The 18,509-nt window shown below is 43.3% G+C and overlaps 1 protein-coding gene across 1 annotated transcript; it reads left to right on the forward strand.

Annotated features, from left to right (window-relative positions):
- The first annotated feature begins 72 nt into the window (after nucleotides 1-72).
- On the forward strand, nucleotides 73-18,487 carry LOC139558642 (T-complex protein 1 subunit gamma-like). Its single transcript, XM_071373900.1, has 14 exons — nucleotides 73-182; nucleotides 1,100-1,161; nucleotides 8,726-8,776; nucleotides 8,863-8,925; nucleotides 9,046-9,142; nucleotides 9,286-9,403; nucleotides 10,781-10,967; nucleotides 11,074-11,223; nucleotides 16,054-16,186; nucleotides 16,288-16,369; nucleotides 16,572-16,752; nucleotides 16,978-17,223; nucleotides 17,409-17,540; nucleotides 17,656-18,487. Exons 1-14 carry the CDS (start codon nucleotides 89-91, stop codon nucleotides 17,746-17,748), a joined length of 1,689 nt encoding a protein of 562 aa, XP_071230001.1. The 5' UTR covers nucleotides 73-88; the 3' UTR covers nucleotides 17,749-18,487.
- Nucleotides 18,488-18,509: the final 22 nt, after the last annotated feature.

An 18,509-nucleotide genomic window follows, 5' to 3' on the forward strand; every position in this document is an offset into this window, starting at 1 on the left:
ATCCCGTCTCCCTAATTGGTGGAATTCACAGTACATCATTTTTTCCTCCAAGTTTATTGGTTAAGATACTGGGAGTAATCAGCCCCCGATGTGGAGTTTTTTACTCGCCGGCTGCCCAGAAAGTTCCAGACCGTTGTCCCACACGCTGTCAAAAATGATGGGCCAACAGGTTCTCGTGCTGAGTAAGTACATAGAAAACCTATAAGCAACGAAAAATGTTACATCTTAACGTAGATTTCTGTGGAAATTTTACTCATTTTGATGTTTCTGTCGTTTGTAATATCCCGACAAGGGGCCAATACAGGCTAACGTTACATAGTTAGTGTCAGTTTCTAGCCAGCAACGAAGCATGTGCTTCTGCTTCCTTGCCGACAGCTGACACTAGTGTTAACTAGCTAACCTTAGTGAACTGTCTCTTTGTATGACTTTATTGGCTGTAACGTAAGATAATGTTACAACAGACCTCTGGCTGGCTATAGTGCAATTTACACAACCGTTAACTAGTTAGATAGCTAAGTAACGTTACTCAACTCAAATGTCCATTCTCAAGAATACATTTTGCAGTAACGTTACTGTTACATATTACAATAGCTAACTAGTTACAACATACAGGAACCTTAGCTAGTTAGCGGTTGACCAAATGAGGCAAAAAATATGGGAGCGGAGCCCATCTGTTCGGCAACATATTAGTGAAGCTCAAAGAAAGATTGACTCAAATCAATGGCATTTTAACCTAGTCGTTGAAGTATCCAGGGATGTCCGTAGCTAACATGTCAGATGAATGAAGCTGGCTTGGGTGATGTAGTTATGTATGTAACTTAGTAACGTTAACTGTACAGTATAAAAGATCAGCCTTCCAAAATATGACACATCCCTAATCCACACATGATACGCCTAGCTAGCTACTGTATGGCGTACTGTAGGCAGGTAGCTAGCTACCTACAGATGTGGGATCTTAATTTGTACATAGAAATCAAAAGGTGCAGAACAGACGTAGACTGGTTGGATCCCACAGTTAACTAGACTAATTGCTGTGTTTTTGCAGTACAATTTTACACAACATACAGACTTTTAACTTGGTTTCCATGTTCCACTACAGGCCAGAATATGAAGAGGGAGTCTGGACGGAAGGTTCAGACAGGAAATATCAGTGCAGCCAAGGTGAGGTATCATTATTTGGTGTCTTCCACTTAGGGCTGTAATGATGATGGTATTACTGCAGTCAAATTCCACATGACCGTTTAGTCCGGCTTCTCCAAGCTCTGATGCTGCTGATGGTCATTAGTAGCCTACCAAACTTGCTAACTGCCTGGTACTCCCTCTAATCACTATGACATCAATGCAAGTGTTTTATAAAATCAAATCACACTTCACGAGAGCATGTTGCGTAACATTTCCATAGGCTATGCAATTATTTTTGTTTTATGTAGTTTTGACGGCCTCTATTAGAAAGAGGATCCAATCAGCTTTCTATACGCTAGGCCTACTATATATATTTATCAACTTTCCTAATAATAAGCTCATTGCTTTGCTTTACAACAGGAGTATAGCCTACCTGGCTGTCATGAAAATGAACCACGGGAAAAGCGTCCTCCATTCGCTATTTAAGTGCATAGATTACTTTATTAAAATGTTAATTTAACATGCCCCTGTTCTGAGACAGGTGCACGATAATGGTCCATTCTATATCAAAACTAATTTCACAAATTTTTTTGTATACGTAAAAACCACAATAAATTAAGAATAGTCTGATGGGTGACAATATTAGCCTATCACTTGTTAATGATGTACTGTACCTTGTGCCCAGCGTGTGCAGTATGGCCTATATGTTTTCATAAGGTACAGTATGTATCACAACTTAAGTGTCCAAATAACTTCTTAAAATTAAGCACATTAATCCTCCTAACTGGCATACATACATGGCGAGTTTCACGTTTGGGGAAGATGATGTTCACCATAAAAATGCACGTTTTATAATTAATCGTTACATGCATAATTGTATTTTCGGTCACTTTTCCCCACTAATTGATTGCATTTTGGAACATTTGCACTTATAGCCTACTGCCGTGTGCGTATTGCTGCGCCTATAATGTGAAGAAATAGCCTAATAGTTAAAATGTTAAGCTAAATGTTCTGATCTGTTGCTTCAGCCTCATTGCTTTTAAAATATTTTTTGATGGGAGTGGTTGTATTAGCTTGGGATCTATCGCATCCCTCAACTGTCCCAGCGTGTGTGTGGAATATTTACAGTACCAGTCAAAGGTTTAGACACACCTACTCATTCCAGGGTTAAAAAAAATATATACTATTTTATACATTGTAGAATAATAGTGAAGAAATCAAAACAATGAAATAACACATATGAAATCATTATGTAGTAACCAAAAAAGTGTTAAACAACAAAATATGTTTTATATTGAGTTTCTTCAAAGTAGCCACCCTTTGCCTTGACAGCTTTGCACACTCTTGGCATTCTCTCAACCAGCTTTTTTAATAAATGTTTTATTTAACTAGGCAAGTCAGTTAAGAACAAATTCTTATTTACAATGACGGCCTACCAAAAGGAAAAAAGGCCTCTTGCGGGGACGGGGGCCTGGGATTAAAAAAACTATATAAATATAGGACAAAACACACATCAGAACAAGAGAGACTACATAAAGAGAGACCTGAGACAACAACATAGCAAGGCAGCAACACATGACAACACAGCATGGTAGCAACACAACATAACAACAACATGGTAGCAACACAACATGGTAGCAGCACAAAACATGGTACAAACATTATTGGGCACAGTCAACAGCACAAAGCAGCCATAACTGTCAGTAAGAGGGTCCATGATTGAGTCTTTGAATTAAGAGATTGAGATAAAACTGTCCAGTTTGAGTGTTTGTTGCAACTCGTTCCAGTCGCTAGCTGCAGTGAACTGAAAAGAGGTGCGACCCAGGGATGTGTGTGCTTTGGGGACCTTTAACAGAATGTGACTGGCAGAGTGGGTGTTGTATGTGGAGGATGAGGGATGCAGTAGATATCTCCGATAGGAGGGAGTGAGGCCTAACAGGGTTTTATAAATAAGCATCAACAAGTGGGTCTTGCAACAGGTGTACCAAGATGACCAATTTACAGAGGAGTATAGAGTGCAGTGATGTGTCCTATAAGAAGCATTGGTGGCAAATCTGATGGCCGAATGGTAGAGAACGTCTAGCCGCTCGAGAGCACCCTTACCTGCCAATCTATAAATTATGTCTCCGTAACCTAGCGTGGGTAGGATGGTCATCTGAATCAGGGTTAGTTTGGCAGCTGGGGTGAAAGAGGAGCGATTTACGATAGAGGAAACCAAGTCTAGATTTAACTTTAGTTTGCAGCTTTGATATGTGCTGAGAGAAGGACAGTGCACCATCTAGCCATCCTCCCAAATACTTGTATGAGGTGACTACCACAAGCTCTAAACCCTCAGAGGTAGTAATAACACCTGTGGGAAGAGGGGCATTCTTCTTACCGAGCAACATGACCTTTGTTTTGGAGGTGTTCAGAACAGGGTTAAGGGTAGAGAAAGCTTGTTGGACACTAAGAAAGCTTTGTTGTAGAGTATTTAGCACAATATCCGGGGAGGAACCAGCTGAGTATAAGACTATAATCTTCATATAAATGGATGAGGGAGCTTTGAGAAGCGCGTGGGGCCTATGATTGAGCCTTGGGGTACTCCCTTGGTGACAGGCAGTGGCTGAGACAGCAGATTTTCTGACATTATACACTGCACTCTTTGAAAGAGGTAGTTAGCAAACCAGGCCAAAGACCTCTCAGAGATACCAATACTCCTTAGCCGGCTCACAAGAATGGAATGGTCTACCGTATCAAAAGCTTTGGCCAAGTCAATAAAAATAGCAGCACAATATTGCTTAGAATGAAGGGCAATGGTGACATCATTGAGGACCTTTTAAGGATGCAGTGACACATCCATAACCTGAGCGGAAACCAGATTGCATACACGAGAGAATACCATAGACATCAAGAAAGCCAGTCAGTTGAATATTGACACGTTTTTCCAACACTTTTGATAAACAGGGCAAATAGAAATAGGCCTATAACAGTTAGGATGAGCTTGATCTCCCCCTTTAAATAAAGGACGAACTGTGGCTGCCTTCCAGGCAATGGGAACCTCCCCAGAAAGGAGAGACGGGCTTGGCGACAATAGGGGCAGCAACCTTAAAGAAGAAAGGGTCTAAACCATGGGTGTCAAACTCTGGCCCGCGGGCCAAATTTGGCCCGTGGGGTAATTATATTTGGCCCGCGAGACAATACCAAATTACTACTAGAGCTGGCCCGCCGGTATTATACAGCGCATTCACCGCTAATACTACGAATCCCATAATGCTCTGCTGTTGTTTTCGCGCGCCAATCAGGACAGGACCCAGAAACGCCCTCTCCTCTGTGACAGTAGTCATAGCAACATAGACGCTACAACTGTCAGCGCGCTATCCCTTCCCAAAAATGGCGAAAAGAAAGGCAGAAAACAGGAGCTTTCTGGACAAGTGGGAGGCAGAATATCTGTTTACATATGTAAAAGACAAACCTGTTTGTCTTGTTTGTGGAGTCAACGTGGCTGTAAGTAAGGAGTACAACATTAGACGACACTATGAAACGAAACACCATGACAAATACAAGGACATGGACATGACTCAAAGGAGCCAGAAAGTAGAGGAGATGAAAAGAAGTTTGGTTTCACAACAGAATATGTTCAAAAAAGCCACATCACAAAGTGAGGCTGCTGTAAAGGCTAGTTATATAGTGGCAGCAGAGATCGCAAAATCAGCCCGGCCCTTTAATGAGGGAGAGTTCGTGAAAAAGTGCATGATGAAAGTTTGTGACCTCGTATGCCCAGAGAAAAACCAAGCATTTTCAAACGTGAGCCTGAGCAGGAACACAGTAGCTGATCGCACATGTGATCTTGCCACCAATCTGTATGACCAGCTGAATCTGGAAAAAGTTTATTTTGGTATTTAAATCATAAGGCTGCAAATAGAAAAGAGGCATACGATTTTTATTTAAATTTTATTTATTTAATAAATGAATGCCATTGATGTGTTTTTTCATTTGAAATTCGATTTTGCATGTCTCCACTATTAAATTATATATTGTATGGTAATAAGCGATGCTTGTTCCATATTCAATGTTAAAGCAAAACTTGTTTGGGTCCATATTAAAAGGTTCATTTGTTCAATGTTGGCCCGCAACTTTGTTCAGGTTTTACATTTTGGCCCACTGGGTATTTGAGTTTGACACCCCTGGTCTAAACCATCTGACCCAGATGGGTTTTTTGAGGTCAAGTTTAAGGAGCTCCTTTAGCACCTCGGACTCAGTGACTGCCTGCAGGGAGAGACTTTGTAGCGTGGCAGGGGGAAAAGAGGGAGGAGCATCGGGGATAGTTGCATTAGAAGGGGTGGGAGATGAGGAAATGTTGGACGGGCAAGGAGGCATGACTGAGTCAAATAGGAATCTTGACTTAATGAAGTGGTGATTTTAAAGAGCAGCCATGTGCTTCTTGTCAGTAACAACCACATCATCAGCATTAAACAGTGATCACTAAGGTCATTACAGAAAACACCAGACTGATACCTAACAGGATTATTTGTGAGGATAACATCGATGAGAGTAGCCTTTTCTGGGTGTTTGGAGTCATACCTTGTGGGATTGGTGATAATCTGAGAAAGATGTAGGTAGTCCCATTGCTTTAGGACTTGGTCAGGTGGTTTAAGCATGTCCCAGTTTAGGTCACCTAGCAGGACAAATTCAGACTAACATGGAACCCAAACCGGCTGCGCGCGTGCGCTATCGTGCATAAATGTATTTTGCCCCCCCACACCAAACGCAATCACGACACGCAGGTTCAAATTTCAAAACAAACTCTGAACCAATGACATTCATTTGGGGACAGGTCGAAAAGCATGTATGGCAATTTAGATAGTTAGCTTGCACTTGCTAGCTAATGTTAATTTGTCCTATTTAGCTAGCTTGCTGTTGCTAGCTAATTTGTCCTGGGATATAAACATTGAGTTGTTATTTTACCTGAAATGCACAAGGACCTCTACTCCGACAATTAATCCACACATAAAACGGCCAACCGAATCGTTTCTAGTCATCTCTCCTCCTTCCAGGCTTTTTCATCTTTGAATTTATATGGTGATCGCATCTAAACTTTCATTGTATTACCACGACAACCGGCAACAAAGTTCGTCTTTCAATCACCCACGTGGGAATAACCAATGAGGAGATGGCACGTGGGTACCTGCTTCTATAAACCAATGAGGAGATGGGAGAGGCAGGACTTTCAGCGCGATTTGCGTCAGAAATAGGAATTACTTCTATTTTAGCCCTTGGTGTCGCAGATGCTCGTTGGAGCACGCAATAATTGAATAACATGGATTTCTAAATTTATTTTGCTGCGCTAGCCCACGCGACGTATCCAGTCTGATCAGCATGTTAGTGTAAGGGGCCAGGAGAGAGCTTAGGGCAGGTAGGGTACATGCTGGTGCTGATGGAGGACGATAGCACCCAGCAACAATCATCAAAGAGCTATTTGAAAGTAATGCTTAAAACCAGCAAATCAAATTGTTTAGGGACAGACTTGGTGGAGACAACCGAGCACTGAAGGTGATCCTTGGCAAAGATTGCCACTTCCCCACCTTTGGAAGCTTCATGAGGTAGTCACCTGGAATGCATTTAAATTAACTGGTGTGCCTTATTAAAAGTTAATTTGTGAAATGTCTTTCCTTAATGCGTTTGAGCCAGTCAGTTGTGTTGTGACAAGGAAGGGGTGTTATGCATTAGATAGTCCTATTTGGTAAAATACCAATTCCATATTATGGCTAGAACAGCTCAAATAAGAAAAGAGAAATGACAGTCCATCATTACTTTAAGACATGAAGGTCAGTCAATCTGGAAAATTTCAATAACTTTGAAAGTTTCTTGAAGTGCAGTCGCAAAAACCATTAAGCGCTATGATGAAACTGGCTCTCGTGAGGACCGCCACAGGAAAGGAAGACCCAGAGTTACCTCTGCTGCAGAGGATAAGTTTGTTAGTTACCAGCCTCAGAAATGGTCAATTAACTGCAACTCAGATTGCAGACCAAATAAATGCTTCAGAGTTCAAGTAACAGACACATCTCAACATCAACTGTTCAGAGGAGACTGTGTGAAGCAAGCCTTCATGGTTGAATTTCTGCAAAGAAACCACTACTAAAGGACACCAATAAGAAGAAGAAACTTGCTTGGGCCAAGAAACACGAGCAGTGGACATTAGACCGGTGAAAATCTGTCCTTTGGTCTGATGAGTCCAAATTTGAGATTTTTGGTTCAAACCGCCGTATCTTTGTGAGATGCAGAGTAGGTGAACAGATGATCTCCCCATGTGTGGTTCCCACCGTAAAGCATGGAGGTGTGGGGGTGCTTGTTGGTGACATTGTCAGTGATTTATTTAGAATTCAAGGCACACTTAACCAGCATGGCTACCACAGCAATCTGCAGTGATACTTCATCCCATCTGGTTTGCACTTAGTGGGACTATCATTTTTTTTTCAACAGAACAATGACCCAACACACCTCCAGGCTGTGTAAGGGCTATTTGACCAAGAAGGAGAGTGATGGAGTGCTGCATCAGATGACATGGCCTCCACAATCCCTCAACCCAATTGAGATGGTTTGGGATGAGTTGGACCGCAGAGTGAAGGAAAAGCAGCCATCAAGTGCTCAGCATATGTGGGAACTCCTTCAAGACTGTTGGAAAAGCATTGCAGGCATGAAGCTGGTTGAGTGCCACCAGTGTGCAAAGCTGTAATCAAGGCAAAGGGTGGCTACTCTGAAGAATATATTTTGATTTAACACTTTTTTAGTTACTACATGATTCTATATGTGTTGTTTCTTAGTTTTGATGTCTTCACTATTATTATACAATTTAGAAAATAGTAAAAATAAAGAAAACCCCTTGAATGAGTAGGTGTGTCCCAACTTTTGACTGGTACTGTGTATATATATTTTATTTATTTCCTGAGCTTTCTTATCTCCTAGATATAGGATAAACACTTCAAAGCCTTGTTTCTTATTATTTATTTTTTGACTGTCTTTTTTTGCCATTTATGAATGTTTCTCTGGCCTATAGTAGTAAAGGCCAAATTCAATATTTTATCAAATCATTTTTTGATACCTAAAGGGGTCTTAAAGTTCAAAATCAAATAACTAAATGATCCATAGTATGACCATCTTAAAACAATTGCGCATGTCATCTTAGAAACCCCCCAATGGCTTAAACTTTTAAGAATTAACTTGGTTTCTAGCTATGTTATTTCAACATAATTGTATGTTTAATCTCTGTCTATGGGGCCCAGTACTAGGGCAGAGACGATGCCAATATTGCAATACTCTTTAGTATCGTAACAAGGAAACAAAACACAAAGCGGCCCTAATGTTGGAAACAATTATCATTATGTTGACATCCAGAGTCACATTAGAAAATAAATCAAGTTATAGCACACAATATTTTACATACAGCAAGTTTTTAAAGGACCAAAGAGTTAGGTCTGCTTTGTTGAAATATTTCCTTATGTAATAAATATTGCGCTACTGTTATTGTCATAGCTACAACTGTAGCTCTATTTATGAGGAATGTAGGATCACCATGATGAATTGCCTGTTGGCGCTGTATTGATAACTTTTTTTGTGTGTGTTATAGACGATCGCAGACGTCATCAGAACATGCCTGGGACCAAGGGCCATGATGAAGGTGAGCTATAGGTTTCCTATTATGTCTGGAATATACTTTTATGGTAGCACTTGAATCCGGAACCATAACATACTTTGTGTTGGTAGATGCTGTTGGACCCCATGGGTGGGATTGTGATGACCAACGATGGTAACGCTATCCTGAGAGAGGTGAGAAGGGCCCACTTGCTATGATTCCCATACATCTACTTCCATACAGAAAATATTAATGTTCAGTGCCCCGGTGCAAAGCCTACGTCACTCCTTCCATCTCTGCTTCGACCTACGCAGATCCAGGTCCAGCACCCGGCTGCCAAGTCCATGATTGAGATAAGTCGCACTCAGGACGAGGAGGTGGGAGACGGCACCACCTCTGTCATCATCCTGGGTGAGTCACCACATGCCCAATACTGTGAATACACTGCACCATCAGGTCTATTCTCATTGTAGTAGTCCAATCCAGCCTATGTTTTACTCTTATTACCCCTGTGTCTCAACATGGGAAACATCATACATTTTATGCATCTCTAGCGGGTGAGATGCTGTCCGTGTCAGAGCTGTTCCTGGAGCAACAGATGCACCCGACAGTTGTCATCAGCGCCTACAGACAAGCTCTGGATGATATGCTCAACCTTCTCAAAGAAATCAGGTACTATTCCAGCCTCTACCACTCAACCACACACACAACCTTTTAATCGTTAAAGAGCAACTGCCTTTAAAAAGCAACAGATCCCTTTGAAAACGGCCTACGTGGCATCGATATGAGTCAAACGGTTATTGTAGTGTCAAAATTGACTATGAAGTGTAAATAGGATAACCTTAGTCGAAGTTTGTGTCGTTTAAAATGGAGTTTGGAACAGCCGTGCGTGCGTGGTGCGTCACAAAAGGTAAATGAAGGTTGGGTTTGGATTTGACGATGTCCATTTGCCCACTAACATGGGGTGAACAGCTGCGGTGATTGCTCTCTATCCAGTAGCATAGACAGTGAGACAGACCTGCCCAGCAGCCCGACTTCATTTACACAAGACAACGCGCATTTTCTTTACTGGAGAAATACGGCACCAAACACCTTTTAGTTAGATGTAAAATTGCAAAACTATAACCTCTTCAGCAAAAACTCAATAAATCTGTAATAATGGGCCTCCCGGGTGGCGCAGTGGTCTAGAGCACTGCATCGCAGTGCTATGCTGCGCCACCAGAGTCTGGGTTCGCGCCCAGGCTCTGTCGCAGCCGGCCGCGACCGGGAGGTCCGTGGGGCGACGCACAATTGGCTTAGCGTCGTCCGGGTTAGGGAGGGTTTGGCCGGTAGGGATATCCTTGTCTCATCGCGCTCCAGCGACTCCTGTGGCGGGCCGGGCGCAGTGCGCGCTAACCGAGGGGGGCGGGTGCACGGTGTTTCCTCCGACACATTGGTGCGGCTGGCTTCCGGGTTGGAGGCGCGCTGTGTTAAGAAGCAGTGCGGCTTGGTTGGGTTGTGTTTCGGAGGACGCATGACTTTCGACCTTCGTCTCTCCCGAGCCCGTACGGGAGTTGTAGCGATGAGACAAGATAGTAATTACTAGCGATTGGATACCACGAAAATTGGGGAGAAAAGGGGATAAAATTTAAAAAAATATATATATATATATTTTTTAAATAAATCTGTAATAAATTGTGTTGTCATAAATTAATTCTGGGGATTTTGAGGAAGTGAAATGGGCTTCTTCGTCTAAAGTGTATCATGGGGGACAAACATCATAAACCAAACGTCTCCCAGACTGAAATCTTGTTTATCTAATGAGTTACAGAAAAACACACATGGCAATCAGCGTGTTCAGTGGCTCTTTAAGAGCTGAATTCTAATTTGACATCTGTGCATAATTTCACTTATGAAAATCTGGGATTGGCATTGGTACTTGATTTACACTCATCAGTCTAGAGTATTGGCCCAAGTACTTTTTCTGGTAGCTGCATGTTTTCGATGACAACTGCTTTCACACTCATCAGTTGTTTAACAACACTCTCCTCCATCCTCTCCTCCCCCCAGCACCCCAGTGGACGTGAGCGACAGGAAGATGATGCTGAAGATCATCCACTCTGCAATCAACACCAAGGCACTGAGCCGCTGGTCTGACATGGCCTGCAGCATCGCACTGGACGCCGTCAAAACTGTGGAGATGGAGGAGAACGGACGCAAGGAGATCGACATCAAGAAGTATGCCAAAGTAGAAAAGGTAAGGGTCAAAGTGTCTGTTAATGTCATACAGTCCAAGTTCTGCATCAGATCAGCATCAGCTTCAACGTCTGCTTTATCACCTGTGTTTGTGTGTGTTTGTTCAGGTTCCCGGTGGGATCATCGAGGACTCGTGCGTGCTGAAAGGTGTGATGGTAAACAAGGACGTGACCCACCCGCGCATGCGCAGAATGATCAAGGATCCCCGCATTATCCTGTTGGACTGCTCCCTGGAGTACAAGAAGGGAGAAAGCCAGGTATGGTAGAAATGGACACACTGTCGTGTAATTATTGTAATCAAAAGGAGAGACTTACATTTCTTCAAAACAAGTTAACTTTAATTAATTACTGCAGTAATGGAGCTTGTCAATGAACCTCCCGTAGGTGATTCGTTGAGAGCCCAACAACAAAAGTTACCATGGCCTTTTATAGCAAAGATACCCCCTTCAGTCTACATGACAAACAACAGATGTATGGGATGAGTCACAAGGTTAAGATTCGTGTGAACGATACTTATAATTCACAGCAGACAGTATCTGCTATGAAGACTGTTCTCATTGTATAGAGACCAGGGTCTCCAACTCCATACTGGAGCCATCTCCCCCTGGTACTCCAGTACAGTAACATTAACTCATGCTATGGAATGTGGTCTTGTTAGGCTTATCACTCAAAGACATCGTAAATCTTCTGTCAGTGTTGAATCTCCCAGAGGCCCACTTTCAGTCCACATACACACAGATGAGTGTTCTAATTTTTATATTTATAACTATTCTGTTGCATAAAACAACCATTTGATGCAATAACAGTATTATAACATAATCTTGAAATTTTTCTCTCACAACACACACACACACATACACACACACACACACACACACACACACACACACACACACACACACACACACAAGAAGGAGAGAAGAGAGGGCCAGGAATGTATGACACAGTTAGTTACACAAAGTGAGAGGGTGCCATCTACCAGACACACATACAAATAGTTGGACCCGTTCCGAAATGGACCTGGGGCTTTCCCACACGGACCCGATATGCATAAATTATATTTGTTTGTGTAGAGAACCGTCCAGAAAGGACCCGAGGACAACTAGACCGAGGACAACTAGATGGTCTAAGGCACTGCATCTCAGTGCAAGAGGCATTACTACAGCTCCTGGTTCGAAATACAGGCTCTATCACATCCGATCGTGATTGGGAGTGCCATAGGGCGGCGCACAATTGGCCCAGCGTCATCCGGGTTTGACCGGGGTAGGCCGTGATTGTTAATAAGAATTTGTTCTTAACTGACTTGCCTAGTTAAATAAAGGTTACATTTAAAAAACAACTGGCGGCAACCGCAGCACAATCAATAGGAGGTGAACAGTGGCTGGTGCTGAAAATATAGCTAACTTGTTATGCAAGTGTTGCACACCAACAGATGGAGAGAACCTACACCAGTCGAGCCATTTGCGACCAAGCTTTAACTTCCTGACTGATGTCTTGAAATGTTGCTTCAATATATCCACATAATTTTCCTTCCTCATGATACCATCAATTTTGTGAAGTGCACCAGTCCCTCCTGCAGCAAAGCACCCCCACAACATGATGATGCCACCCCCGTGCTTCACGGTTGGGATGGTGTTCTTCGGCATGCAAGCCTCCCCCTTTTTCCTCCTAACATAACGATGGTCATTATGGCCAAACAGTTATATTTTTGTTTCATCAGACCAGAGGACATTTCTCCAAAAAGTGCGATCTTTGTCCCCATGTGCAGTTGCAAACCGTAGTCTGGCTTTTTTATGGCGGTTTTGGAGCAGTGGCTTCTTCCTTGCTGAGCGGCCTTTCAGGTTATGTGGATATAGATACTTTTGTACCTGTTTCCTCCAGCATCTTCACAAGGTCCTTTGCTGTTGTTCTGGGATTGATTTACACTTTTCGCACCAAAGTACATTCATCTCTAGGAGACATAACGCGTCTCCTTCCTGAGTGGTATGATGGCTGCGTGGTCCCATGGTGTTTATACTTGCGTACTATTGTTTGTAGAGATGAACGTGGTACCTTCAGGCGTTTGGAAATTGCTCCCAAGGATGAACCAGACTTGTGGAGGTCTTTTTTCTGAGGTCTTGGCTGATTTCTTTTGTTTTTCCCATGATGTCAAGCAAATAGGCACTGAGTTTGAAGGTAGGCCTTGAAATACATCCACAGGTACACCTCCAATTGACTCAAATTATGTCAATTAGCCGATCAGAAGCTTCTAAAGCCATGACATAATTTTCGGGAATTTTCCAAGCTGTTTAAAGGCACAGTCAACTTAGTATATGTAAACTTCTGACCCACTAGAATTGTGATACAGTGAAATAATCTGTCTGTAAACAATTGTTGGAAAAAATGATTGTGTCATGCACTAAGTAGATGTCCTAACCGACATGCCAAAACTATAGTTTGTTAACAAGAAATTTGTGTAGTGGTTGAAAAACAAGTTTTAATGACTCCAACCTAAGTGTATGTAAACTTCTGACTTCAACTGTATGTATGTACGTACTCAGCAAAAAAGAAACATCCTCTCACTGTCAACTGCATTTATTTTCAGCAAACTTACATGTGTAAATATTTGTATGAACATAAGATTCATAAACTGAACAAGTTCCACAGACATGTGACTAACGTAAATGGAATAATGTGTATGTAAACTTCCGACTTCAACTGTATCACACCAACGTGTGCCAGTTCAAATTGAACTTGAATTTTAACTTGAACTAATGACACTCGAACTCCCATAAAACAAGTTAGAGTTTTGTTTCATGGAACACTATCTTTGCTTGGTGCCTTATGCTGATCTCTGTCTATCTATATCTCTGTCTAAAATACCTCATCAAATACAGTACCATATATGGCACTTATCTTTTATTTTGCTTTCTTCCTGAAGCTGAACGTGTAAAATGAACACTACATGTAGCAGTTTGGACTACTGTGACTATCAGTAAAATAAACTCAGCGAAAAAATAAATGTCCTCTCACTGTCAACTGCGTTTATTTTCAGCGAACTTAACATATGTAAATATTTGTATGAACATAACAAGATTCAACAACTGAGACATAAACTGAACAAGTTCCACAGACATGTGACTAACAGAAATGGAATCATGTGGAATAAAGGGGGGGTCAAAATCAAAAGTAACAGTCAGTATCTGGCGTGGCCACCAGGTGCATTAAGTACTGCAGTGCATCCTCCTCATGGACTGCACCAGATTTGCCAGTTCTTGCTGTGAGATGTTACCCCACTCTTCCACCAAGGCTCCTGCAAGTTCCTGGACATTTCTAGGGGGAATGGCCCTAGCCCTCACCCTCCGATCCAACAGGTCCCAGACGTGCTCAATGGGATTGAGATCTGGGCTCTTCGCTGGCCATGGCAGAACACTGTCATTCCTGTCTTGCAGGAAATCACGTGCAGAACGAGCAGTATGGCTGGTGGCATTGTCATGCCGGAGGGTCATGTCAGGATGAGCCTGCAGGAAGGGTACCACATGAGGGAGAAGGATGTCTCCCCTGTAACGTACAGCGTTGAGATTGCCTGCAATGACGACAAGCTCAGTCCGATGATGCTGTGACACACCGCCCCAGACCATGACGGACCCTCCACCTCCAGATCGATCCCGCTCCAGAGTACAGGCCTCGTGCAACGCTCATTCCTTCGACGATAAACGCGAATCCGACCATCACCCCTGGTGAGACAAAACCGCGACTCGTCAGTGAAGAGCACTTTTTGCCAGTGCTGTCTGGTCCAGCGACGGTGGGTTTTTGTGCCCATAGGTGACGTTGTTACCGGTGATGTCTGGTAAGGCAAGTCCTCACAACAGGCCTACAAGCCCTCAGTCCAGCCTCTCTCAGCCTATTGCGGACAGTCTGAGCACTGATGGAGGGATTGTGCGTTCCTAGTGTAACTCGGGCAGTTGGTTTTGCCATCCTGTACCTGTCCCGCAGGTGTGATGTTCGGATGTACCGATCCTGTGCAGGTGTTGGTACATGTGGTCTGCCACTGCGAGGACGATCACCTGTCCATCCTGTCTCCCTGTAGCGCTGTCTGAGGCGTCTCACAGTACGGTCATTGCAATTTATTGCCCTGGCCACATATGCAGTCCTCATGCCTTCTTGCAGCATTCCTAAGGAACGTTCACGGAGATGAGCAGGGACCCTGGGCATCTTTCTTTTGGTGTTTTTCAGAGTCAGTAGAAAGGCCTTTTTAGTGTCCTAAGTTTTCATAACTGTGACCTTAATTGCCTACCGTCTGTAAGCTGTTAGTGTCTTAACGACCGTTCCACAGGTGCATGTTCATTCATTGTTTATGGTTCATTGAACAAGCATGGGAAACAGTGTTCAAACCCTTTACAATGAAGATCTGTGAAGTTATTTTGATTTTTACAAATTATCTTTGAAAGACAGGATCCTGAAAAAGGGACATTTCTTTTTTTGCTGAGTTTTTATGAACACAGCAAAACACTGTTTCCCATGCTTGTTCAATGAACCATAAACAATTAATGGACATGCACAGAGATACCGTGACGACATCCTGAGGCCCATTGGCGTGCCATTCAACCGCCGCCATCACCTCATGTTTCAGCATGATAATGCACGGCCCCAGTTTGCAAGTATCTGTACACAATTCCTGGAAGCTGAAAATGTCCCAGTTCTTCCATGGCCTGCATACTCACCAGACATGTCACCCATTGAGCAAGTTTTGGATGCTCTGGATCTACGTGTACAACAGCGTGTTCCAGTTCCTGCCAATATCCAGCAACTTCACATAGCCATTATCAACAGCCTGATTAACTCTGGGAACGAGATGGCGTGAGGCAAATGGTGGTCAAACCAGCTACTGCCTGGTTTTCTGATCCACACCCCTACCTTTTTTTTTAAGGTATCTGACCAACATCTGTATTTTCAGTCTTGTGAAATCCATAGATTAGGGCCGAATTATTTATTTCAATTGACTAATTTACTTATATGAACTGTAACTTTGAAATTGTTGCATGTTGCTTTTTCTATTTTTGTTCTGTGTATATACGTTTTTTTAAACCATGTGTATTGCTCTACAGACTGATATTGAGATCACTCGTGAGGAGGACTTTGCCCGCATCCTGCAGATGGAGGAGGAGTACATCCAGCAGATCTGTGAAGACATCATCCGCCTCAAGCCTGACCTCATCTTCACAGAGAAGGGCATCTCAGGTACTACACACACACTGCTTCAAAATGCAATGCTCTTGGTAAGGCACATGTCTGATGCAACTGACATTTTTACCTTGACTATATTTTGCCTCTCTCTTCAGACTTGGCTCAGCACTACCTGATGAAGGCTAACATCACGGCTATTCGCCGTGTCAGAAAGACAGACAACAACAGGATCGCCAGGTAAGTCCAATACACTATGAAAGCAATTTTTTTTTTTGACATTTCATCGTTATTGGAGACGCTTTTCTCTGTTCTGTTTTGTTACTATGTACAGTACATAGCTAGCAAATGGCCGGTCACTTTAATTGCGTATTGGGGTGTATGCGCTTTACAACCACTGCTCTAACTAAACCAACCATCCTCTTTCCCTGTTACCCCTCAGAGCGTGTGGCGCACGTATTGCCAGCCGTACGGATGAGCTGCGCGAGGAGGACGTGGGCCTGGGGGCGGGCCTGTTTGAGATCAAGAAGATTGGAGACGAGTACTTCACCTTCGTCACAGAGTGCAAAGACCCCAAAGCCTGCACCATCCTGCTGAGAGGAGCCAGCAAGGAAATCCTGGCGGTGAGAAACTGAGAAAATAAAAATGTTCAAATAATATGCGCTTTTTATTGTACAACAATCACTAAAAGAGAGGGATAATGGTGAAAAATAATGTTAATGAGATGAGTCTCTACTCCCCTCCTAGAACATGTATTTTTTTATTGTAAGTTATCAGAGTAAAGATGACTGACTGAGGTTTTACTTTTGTTCTGAAATCTCTCTCCACCATTTTCCCTTCTCTCCCAGGAGGTGGAGCGTAATCTGCAGGATGCCATGCAGGTGACCCGCAACGTTCTGCTGGAGCCCAGCCTGCTGCCTGGCGGCGGCGCCACCGAGATGGCCGTGTCTCAGCAGCTGATGGAGCGATCCAAGGCCCTCACTGGTGTGGAGCAATGGCCCTACCGCGCCCTTGCCCAGGCCCTGGAAGTCATCCCCCGCACCCTCATCCAGAACTGTGGCGCCTCCACCATCCGTGTGCTCACCTCCCTCAGGGTAAGAGAGCGACGGAGAGAGAGTCAAAGGTAGAACCTCATACCATCTTGGAGTAAGACCCGATGGGAGAGTGGGTGTGTGTTGTGTGAGAGAACGCTCAAGAAGGAGAGATCGTTGGTGAAAGGGAGTTAGAGGAATTACTGTACATTTTAGTGGCCTTTTCACTGAGCTACATACCTCTACAGGCCAAGCACACCCAGGAGGACAGTGTATCGTGGGGGGTGAACGGAGAGACTGGCACCCTGGCTGACATGACCGTCCTGGGCATCTGGGAACCGCTGGCCGTCAAGGCTCAAACCTACAAGACCGCAGTAGAGGTGAGACTTGCGACCGCCTTCTTAATACAATGTTAAGAGACGCTACATATGTGTTCATTAGGTACATGTTTGGATGTGCAGCACTACTCCATTGAACTCCTTCTCCTTTCTCCAGACTGCCATCTTGTTGCTGCGGATCGACGACATTGTCTCCGGACACAAGAAGAAGGGAGACGAGCAGACAGGAGGAGGACAGGGTGCTGAGTAGAGGAGAAGACAAGGATCAGGAACAAGGAGGAGGAAGAGGGTAATGGAGGAATAGGCAATCTGAGCTGTGACAACACTGTTCTATAAACCACTAACTCAGATATGAGATTTGTTATGGACACTCTAAGCAGACTGAGATAGGTTTGCTGCATGTATTACATATGAATGTACTGGATTGGGTATTAAGGCACCCCAGTTAGCTTTGGTCAGTGTGTGTACGGTGTGTGTTTGCGCAGTATTTATGGCAGTAAGTAAGGTGACTGAATATGTTCTCCTGGGACCAAGGTTTACCTCAGCTAGTCATTCTGTAGGTATTACTCTGTATGGTAAAACTCCTTTGTGTGACTTTAGTTGAAGAACAGTTGCCAATGGATGGTGACCAAATCAAGTGACCTATAAGTCATTTGAATAAACTACTAAAAAAAATGGTAGACCTTGTAAATGATTTAGAGCGTGCAATGTCCACTTCTGAAGATCCTTTTTAAATGTTTAAGTTCTGTATTATATGGATTGGATCGTAACACATTACTGCATTTCAATGAATGAGAATGCTTTCTCTCTCCCCAAAAAATGTTGGGGTTGTTAAATTGGCCTGGTGACTATGGTTCTGAATCCTGTTACTCCACCAGAACTTTTTCCTCCATTACCCCTTTGCCTGGTGCTGTTGCCTGTGATTGTATCAACCTCAATAAAATTGGAAACAGATGGCCATAGGCCTATATTTGTTTCATTCACTTTGATGACGCCCATGATGTGTGTAGA

The sequence above is a fragment of the Salvelinus alpinus genome, chromosome 29, assembly GCF_045679555.1.
Source record: "Salvelinus alpinus chromosome 29, SLU_Salpinus.1, whole genome shotgun sequence".
Lineage (NCBI taxonomy): Eukaryota > Metazoa > Chordata > Actinopteri > Salmoniformes > Salmonidae > Salvelinus > Salvelinus alpinus.